The 9,410-nt window shown below is 39.2% G+C and overlaps 2 protein-coding genes across 2 annotated transcripts; one reads left to right on the top strand and one right to left on the bottom strand.

Moving 5' to 3' along the window:
- Window positions 1-354: 354 nt before the first annotated feature.
- On the bottom strand, window positions 355-798 carry LOC145207254 (uncharacterized). The gene has a single exon (XM_080078664.1). The coding sequence runs from the start codon at window positions 796-798 to the stop codon at window positions 355-357; it is 444 nt and encodes a 147-aa protein (XP_079934790.1).
- A 5,967-nt stretch (window positions 799-6,765) lies between these two features.
- Window positions 6,766-8,939, top strand: LOC145207256 (receptor-interacting serine/threonine-protein kinase 1-like; the record flags this gene model as incomplete). The annotated part of the gene is made up of 4 exons (XM_080078666.1): window positions 6,766-6,957; window positions 7,022-7,887; window positions 8,196-8,318; window positions 8,823-8,939. Coding segments are annotated over exons 1-4 (1,108 nt in total), but the record flags the coding sequence as incomplete, so codon positions are not given.
- Window positions 8,940-9,410: the final 471 nt, after the last annotated feature.

The raw sequence follows: 9,410 nt of genomic DNA, 5'->3' as shown, positions 1-9,410 counted from the left end.
AACCAACCGCTAAACAACGTTAGTTCTCTTGATATGTTCCTGGAGCTCTTTTATTGGAAAATACCGTGAAAGTTTGTTAGTTTCATGAATAAAGCGTAAGCAGATGTTGGCCCTGGTTCGACGAACAAAATGCTCCAATTCACGCGCAATGTTGTAAGACACTGGGCCGAGAAATGGAAGTCTTGCAACCACATATCTCTCCTCGTTGGAGCTGTTGTTTAATACCTTCGATTGGTGTTTTTTGTTCAGAAACCCTTTAATACACCCGTCCACAAAGTTGTGGAGATATCCATTCGCTCCAAGCATTTTCTTGACCTTCTTAAATTCTAAAGGCCCTGTTTAGAAGACACAGTACTAAATCCGCCTATAACGAGCAGGTGTGAAGCTTTCCCATTTGGTGTAAAGGCCAGTGTTGGTTGGCTTCCGGTAGGTACAGGTTTTAACTCCGTTGCTTGTTTTTTCCACCATGACGTCGAGAAAGTGAATGGTGCCGCTTTGCTCTTCTTCTTTGCTGAAGGTGATGTTGGGATGTACCGAGTTTATGGTTTTATAAAACCCATGAAGAGCAGTTTTGGAAGGAAAAACCAAGAAAAGGTCATCCACGTAACGACACAGAATCTCAGGGTTGTTTTCCGTCGTGGTAGATTTTAAAGCGGTGTCGACAACATAGTTCATAAAAACATCTCGTAGCAGAGGTGCAATAGATGATCCCATCGCAATGCCGTCGATCTGCTTATAGTACTGTCCGTTAAATTGAAAGGTGGTAGTTGTAGCGGCCCAATGCAACAGTTTTTTCATACGCCTCTTGTTTAACCCGTTAAACGTAGTGTCACTTTGCTGAAATATGGAATTGAGCACGAGGGAGATTAGCAATATCTCAGAAAGATTAGCAATATGCAAAAAAGAAATAACCTGTGGAGCGTGTTTCCGCAGAGCGAATAATTAAGGTTTGGGTATAAATATCACCGATTCACAAATGTTGAGTTGTGTTTGCAGCAGCCAGCACCACAGAATCACTCAGATTCATACATACAAATGCGCCAATTAAACAAATGCGTTTCGACCGTTGTGATCATAGTTGAGCCCCAATGTTGGTTCCCTGTCACGCCTCAGTGCCGTTCTACTCCAACCAACCAGCTTTATTGCTGCAAAGTGTCGTGGCAAGCCTCGACTGAAAGCTTATTTATGCCTAGACACCTATTTTTCACCTTTAGTTTTGAACAAAAATTATTTGCTAGCCCTATATGAGAAACGTTGCTTTGCATGCTTGGGACACTTTACGTAGCAGAGCCTAATAAACGTACGTGGCAAAGTTGGTAAATGCTGCAGTTCACACTCTAAAATAAGAAATACATAAGATGTTTGTTTAAACGCGTGTTTAAAAAATAATTTGAAGCAACTCATGATTTCATCACTAATACAGTTTCTATTTTCACAGCAGCACAACATAGTGTTGTCATAATGTTGTTTTACAAATCACTCCTTACATATTCGAAATTTAAGTCGTTTAGTTTAAGACACAAGGCCAAGTTTCAACGCAACCACAATCGTTTGTTGTGTTCGTTTTTCGTGCTTTTTGTCGTTTATTTTACCGGAATAATGTTTTGTCTTCAGCCCCTAACCTTGTACGGTCTGGTGACAACTAAGAACGCGGCGGTCTAGGCAAGTTTCGATCGTTGTGAGACGACATTGGTTTCCCGTCACGCCTCAGTGGCATTTTACCCCAACCCACCGGCTTTATTGCTGCAAAGCGACCTGACGAGACTCGACTAAAAGCCTATTTATGCCTCCGCGCCTAACTTAAGCCTTTAGTTCTGTATCATTTAAATCTGCCGATAGACTTTTGTTTTCGACTTACACGTTGCCCCAAAATTTTGGAAACGTTGCTTTGTGTGCTTGAGGTACTTTCCGTGGTTAATGCTGCCGTTCTGATGATGGAATATGCTTTGCAGATATAAATATCATTCTGAAGGCGTTTGGTATTTGAACAATTTCGTCGTGTGTTTGGCAATATTAACCACACAAACCCAGCTGACCAGCTTAGACCTAAGTGTATTATCAACGCATCCAAGATGGATTAAACGTGCTGTCATGTTTATTGGTGTGGTGACGTCTATACTCGGACATAATATTTGTCTCTTTTATAACCAATGTATGTTGGATATTGCAACGTTTATACTTATCATTGAGGAACTTCCTTAAAGCCCAACATACAGCCATGAAGTTTCACAAACCACACTTTCCATATTTAAGTTGCTCGGTTTGACTCAAGGCCAAGTTTCAACGCAACAACAATTGATCTTGTTTTCGAGCAGGTTTTTCGTTTCTTTCAGCCGGAAAACGTTTTACATTTAGCCCTTTCCTTGTACGGTCTCACGCAACTAAGATCGGGGCGGTTTAGGCGAGTTTGTGAAAAATATCTTTTTTTTCTTCCAGCTGTAGTAAAAAAGTCGCATGCATTCATACGAGTCGTGTTGTCGGTCCACATTATAACCACAAAAACTACCAACATGCAAAAACAATGATACAGACTATAATCCGTAGAACGAATAATTAAGGTTAGAGTATAAAAATCACCGATTGGCAACAGCTTTTGAGTTGTGTTTGCGGCAGGCAGCACACAGCAAACACCAACATCAGAATCACTGAGACTGATACAAACACTTGCGCCTTGTGAACAGCCGCGTTTTAATCGTTGTGGTGATACTTGAGCCCCTACGTAAGTTACCCGTCATGCTTTAGTGGCGTTTTACCCAACCTACTAGCTTTATTGTGGTTATGTGACGTGGCGAGACTCGACCGAATGCAGAGGCTATATTTATGCATTCACACATATCTTTAGCCTTTAGTTCTATACCAACTAATTTGTCGGTGGATTTCTGTCTTTGATTTACTACCCTATAATATCGGAAACGCTGCTTTGTATGCTGCAGATACGTTACGTGGCAGAGTTTAAATAGAGAAAGTGGCAAAGTTGGTAAATGCTACGGTTCTCATTCTGAAATAAGCTTGGAAATGTGCAACTTTTCAGTTCAAACGCGTCTTGCAATTAAATGTATGTCGGATATTGAAACGCTTATACTTATCATTGAGGAACTTCCTTAGGTCAACATACAGCCATGAAGTTTGAGAAACCGCACTTTTCATGTTTTTGTTGTTCAGTTTGATCCAAGACTAAGTTTTTACGCAACAACAATTATTCTTGTTTTTAGCAGGTTCGTCGTTTATGTAAGCGGAAATGTTGTGCCTTCAGTCCCTATACCCTTGTACGGTCTGGTGACGACCAAAAACGCAGCGGTCTCGGTACGTACGTGAAAAAGACCGTTCCTCTGTACAGCTGCTGCACGTAAGTCGCATTCATTCATACGAGTCGTGTTGTCGGTCCATTCTTTATTTAGGCGACTGCACTTACGCAGTAGAAGTAGAGCAGACTTGAATTTGAAGTGTTTTGTGCATTGGATTTTGTTATTTACAAAATGTTTTTTTTACTAAAGGACTTTGTGACGAGCGGCAATACTTTTAAAAAAGCTTGTCCTTTCCCTAGCTTGACATTTTAAGTCTTTTGTCTGGGCAAGTGTTGGCTACCACAGAAACGAATGTATAAAAAGGTCAATGAAGTGGTGGAGACGATAAATGTGATGATGTCGGTGAAATATTTATGTCTGACAGAACAGTTACTATTTGTTAAGCATAATGCTACATAAGGTTGTGTTTTTGATAAGTTTGTCAAGTCTACTGGATTTTAAATGACGGTATCTCAATGACAGCATGTTTTCGAAAGAACAGCCATAGAATAAGAAACTACGTTAGAGTTACCCAAAAATCAGTCCGCTATCCCACGCTCTCGTAATCGAGTTTGAAAATACATTTTTTCTCGCCGAATGTACCGAGCACAAAGTGACAAATTATAACTCTGATGCACCACCTACCGGATTTCTTCTATGCAGTTTACCACTATATAATATATACCGTTGTTGTTATCTTGTTCTTAAAGTCATATGAAAAGCTTTTGCCTTAAGTCACATTGCTTAATTCATCTCTTGGTGGGTCACGTGCATCACAATTCAAAAGCATTGACGTGTGCTGCATTTTAAACGTCTGGTCTAAGACAACAGCATAAATGATAGGTGGGACATAGAAAAGATGCAAGAAATCATACAAACGCAAGTAATGAAAATTAGGTTAAGAGCTCAATGAAGTAGTGGAGGCGACAAATGTGATGATGCCAGTGAAATATTTGTATCTGAAACATCAACGGTTACTATTTGTTAAGCAATAGTTTGTGCTGCGTGAGGTCGTGTTTCAAATAAGATTGGTGAGTCCACTAGACCCATGCACTATAGATAGCCCAAACTTCCAATGTCGAAAATTTTCATGGATATAAGGCCCAGAATACATGTAGTGTTGTTGACAGACATAGTTTCTAAACTATCATTTGTGCTCAGCGGGTAACTTACTATATCATGTGATTGCTAAAGAAACTGATTACAGTTAACGAGGATTTTTAGAAACGTGGAACATTCTAAATTTAAAATTGCAATTTTATTCATGAAGGTTTGTGAAGAAGCGTAGTAGTCACGTGGCAGCTGCGTTAGACATGCTTTGCGAAAATGATTTGCATGCTTATCGGTATGTTGCTTGGCAACAAAATGTTATTGTTATTGTGGACAATTATTATCAAATAATGAGTGAAAAATGACAATATGTAGAACGAAGTGACTATTAGTGGTTAAGAATCACCGATGAACAAAAGTTTGAAATTCAAGGGTTGTGGTGACGATCAGCCAGCACCAAGCGAACACAATAACTTCAGAATCACACAGATTGATACAAACACTTTCAATCGTTGTGAGACGATAATGGTGCGCCTGCGTTGGTTACCCGTCACGCATAAGTGTCGTTCTACCTCGACCCGCCAGCCTTATTGTTGGCGAGACTCGACTAAAGCTGTTTTTTTGTATCCACAATAATTTTTAACCTTTGGCTCAACAATGGTATTTCCACCGATAAACTTATTATTTTTAAAGCAAAGCATAGTGGCTTCACAACGGCATTTCACAAACCATGAAACAAAATCAAGTTTCAACGCAAACACAATCGCAGTTTTCGAAGAGGCGTTTTTTGGCTTAAACTTCAGCCCCCACCCATGTACGGTCTGGTGACTACTAAACGCGGCGGTCTCGGTACGTAAGTGTAAAAGCACCTTTTCTCTTTTGCGAGTGCTGAAAATAAGTAGCCTTTCATTTATATGAGTTGTAATGCAGACTTGAATTAGACAGTCACATGTAGTTGCAATTTAGTACGGATAAAAATTGAATAGGAAAACGTTTTGGTCATCAGAATTTGTTTGCTATTTGAAATTTTTTCACCAGAGAAACTTTAAGTGTGTTGCAATAGAAAGGATGTGGAGATGCAGAAATTTATTTCAGGCAGTGTCAAGATAAATGTATGGCTGACAGCAGGGCCCCAGGGTAATTTTTTTTACTGGTGCGATACATTATTTGGCCCCCATTGAAACCTGTATATGTGCGATAAATTGTATCATAAATGAATGAGAGTATCATAAAAATTACATGCTATGCTATGCTACACAATAAGGATAATATTTTATAGCAAAAATAGAAAAATAATGATATGTGCTAAATAATCTTTAAATTTCATATTTATGGACTCTCCACTCTCAGGTTATCAGCGAACACATAAAAAGCATCCATTTGTTTTTATGCAGCAAGAGCTTCTGCAGTTAAATTCATTCATTGCAGGAATTTTTTTTAAACTTTCTTAAATATGACTTCGCCAAAAGAGGTGAGCAAAATCTGATAATTGCTGCTTTTGTTTGTTTGTTTGCTTGCTGAACTAAAATATACCTCAACAGTTTTTTTTGTCCTTTCGAAACATTTTCTGCATTTTAAATAAAAGCATTTGTTTTCAAATATTACTTCACTACTCTTTTTTAATATTTTTATTATTTCCCCCTTTTGTGCTTTTCTAATGCCTGATAATGTTAATCTAAGGGATTAATGCAGGGGTGCACAACATTTTGCTGCGACGGCACAGGTCCTTATTTTATCGACGGTCGCCAAATGTCTTCACGTTTTTTGTTTGTATAGTATTAATGTAAAGCTGTAGTATGATTTAACTTATAATATCCCATCGACTGGTGGCTGAAAGTACAGATTATCTCGTTTTTCCATTGATACAGCTGAACGAGTCGGTATTATGTCTTAACTGCCTTTGGCATTACCTTGTATATTGTTACGTTGCGTGTTTATTTAATTGTTTGCGCATAATGGGCACACGCAAAGTTTGACGCGTAGCAGCAGGGCTGGTAACATATATTTCAATTTCCACACAGTGCATCCAGACCAGTTTTTACGCTAAATGTCTAGCAAACGAGTTGCAATCAACTTACGGCCTCCATAACACATACTTTAACAAACATGTTCACGGCCGAATAAATTCGTTTTCGCGGCCGCATGGTTGTGCACCCCTGGTTTAGAGGGGTTCACAATCGTATTCCATTTTCGGCAATGCCAATGACTTATAAAGGGGATTTCTTTTTTTGACACTCTGAAACTAGTCAAAAAAACTAACAAGTTGTAATCAGTTGTAAGTTACTCAGCGATTACTAAAGCCGGACGGATTTCAAACCTTTCGTTTGCAAAGCGGTTGCACAAAGCAAAGAGAATCTCAATTGATTGAGTTAGTTGTATGACTTGGTTGGACTTCAATAAAATATATGATGGCCATGAAGGGGTAAAAATTCAAACTTATTGTGTCACAGTTACGAGAATTGGACTGCGGTGACATCACGTGTAACCTTGATGACTTTGTGGCCGGTTCAGGAGGTTTCGGGGATGTTATATTTGGATACCACAAAGGGTTAAAGCAAGAAGTGGCCATCAAAGTATTTGAGGTGGCTGGTGGAACGCAAAAAAGGTCACTTGCTCTGAAAATGTAAGTCGTAAAATTTACCACTTACATAAAACACCACACCCATGTTTTTCAAAATATTCTTTAGGATCAAGGAAGAAATGGAACACTTGCTGAAAGCAGATCATGAAAATGTCGTTCGAATCTTCGGCTACGTCCAATGGTCTTTCTCAATGGGAATTGTGATGGAATACTGCAAAGGTGGAGATTTGGAAACACTACTAATGGATACATCCAAAGAATTGGGCCTTGCTGTGCGCCTTCGCATTTTATACGAAATAGCATCAGCATTGGCTTTCTGTCACAATTTGCCCGACAAACGTTTAATTCATCAGGACCTAAAACCTGGAAACGTTTTGCTTACCAAAGAACTAAGCTGTAGATTGGCTGATTTCGGGGCCTCCGAACTGGCAACTTATAGTATTTCGGCAACTGTGAATCCTTTGGCACGAACCAAGAAAGAAAGGCCACAATACACCCCTTACTACACCGCGCCAGAAAAACTGAAGGACCCCACAACGAAACCAAGGAAGCAGCATGACGTATATGCTTTCAGTATGCTATTGTATTGGGTCTTGACCCGTAAAGCACCTTATCCACGTCTGGCAGAAGAAGAGCGAAAGGAGTTATTGAAACTAATCAAGAAAGGAAAAAGACCAGACTGTCAGGACATACAGGATTGGATGCAAACTTTGGTCGGTGAAGACAGAGAAATCGCAGAGCAACTCCAACTACTGATGAAGCGATGCTGGGATCAAGATCCCACAAAACGTCCCACAATGACTGAAATAAAAGAAGAATTGAAAACGTATTTAGACAAACAGAAAACCACCAAGCTACTTTCTCAAGTTTTGACGACTTTGAATCAAATGGATTTAGACGAGCAACCCGTAGTCAGCGAAGGTCGACGCGTTTCTCTTCAGTATTTTGCAACCCGGTCCAGAAGTTTTCATGGTAAATTAACAAACCAACAGATATTAAGTTTAGATTTGCTTTTCACAAATTAATCGTAGGCAAAGCGGACCAGGCTGCATTTTCCTAAAAAAGGACCCGTGTATAAGATACTTTGATCCGTAGGAACTTGTAGTTATCCTTATCTTGTTGTCATTAAACGCGTTACTGGTTGTTTAATTGCGGTCTTTTATTATATCTGTCACATCCACACCAGACCCAGTAGGTGTTGTGGCAATTAATGATTCATTAGTACAAAAATCGTCCTAAACCACTGCTAATATTACTCATTTATTATTTTCTGTTTTCAGTGCCCTCCACACCAGGTGGCACCGAAGGACGTTCAAGCGGACCAGCGCACAAGAGAGGCGCACAAGAGTGTCCGTCATCTCAACAAGGGGAAATCCTCACCTCTAGCAGACAGCAAAAAACAGGTATGAGATATATTGACACATTGGAGCTAGTAGTTGAACTAATACAGCAAACATAGGTATGCATTGCTGGCAATTGTTTAGTAAAAAACGTTTGCTTCGAAAACTGGTTAAAATGTAAAACATTTTCACGCTCCCTGCGGTTTTGAAACACACATCAAGTTGTCAGTAAATGTTAACATTTTCGCTGTTTTGCAAGCAGCCAACGCTTAACTGTATTTGTAGCGTTTTAATATCTGGAATTCCTATGCACATTAGTACCATAGAAAGTCAATATTTTTTACTGACGACTGATACAAACTTAATCGGTTACATGGCAGAAACTTGTAGTTATCCCAATCCTGTTGTCGTAAAACGCGTTACCGATTGTTTAGTTGCGGCCTGTTTTGATTAAACTTGTCAGTTCCTCACCAGACCCAGCAGTTTTTGTGGTAATTAGTGATGTATAGTACAGAAATCTTACTGAACCACTGACGATATTTCCTTTCCATTATTTTCTGCTTTTAGTTCCCTCCACACCAGGTGGCACCAAAGGACCTTCAAGCGGACCAGCAGAGGGCGCACAAGAATATCCGTCATCTCAGCCAGGGGAAATCCCCACCTCTAGCAACCAGCAACCGCAAGGTATGCGATATATTGACTAGTGTGAACTTGTAATTGAACAGCTAAATTGATTGTTGTAATAAACGTTTGCTTGCGTAAAAAGTTAATTTTTTTAATTTATAGTCAACAATTTAAATTATTTAGTCTTATTCCTGGCATTCCCAAACTTTAAAGCTCGCCATATTTTTACAAGAGGAATGAAACTTTTTCATGCTCCCTAACATTTGATTAACTGGTTTAAATACAAATCATTGGGATTTCAACTTTGTCATTCAACTATATTATAGCAACGACTTTATATCTTGAATCTTACGCACATATAGTTTGATGGAAAGTCAATACTTGTACACCTCAAACAAAATCAACCGGTAACAGGGCACATTGTTAGCAAATCGACCTTTATTAGTGATAAGTTCTCTTTTGAAAACAGAACAATACAGTATAAATGTGTGTAGTGGTAAACCATCAATATTTTAGTGCCCTCCACCTCAG

The sequence above is a fragment of the Phallusia mammillata genome, unplaced genomic scaffold, assembly GCF_965637545.1.
Source record: "Phallusia mammillata unplaced genomic scaffold, kaPhaMamm4.hap1.1 HAP1_SCAFFOLD_108, whole genome shotgun sequence".
Classification (NCBI taxonomy): Eukaryota; Metazoa; Chordata; class Ascidiacea; order Phlebobranchia; family Ascidiidae; genus Phallusia; species Phallusia mammillata.
The sequence above is the reverse complement of the archived record's forward strand: the minus strand, read 5'-3'. Positions and strand labels throughout refer to the sequence as shown.

Bases quoted from the DNA above. Each gene is read 5' to 3' on its own strand.
- LOC145207254 (XM_080078664.1), bottom strand. From the start codon at position 798: ATGAAAAAACTGTTGCATTGGGCCGCTACAACTACCACCTTTCAATTT.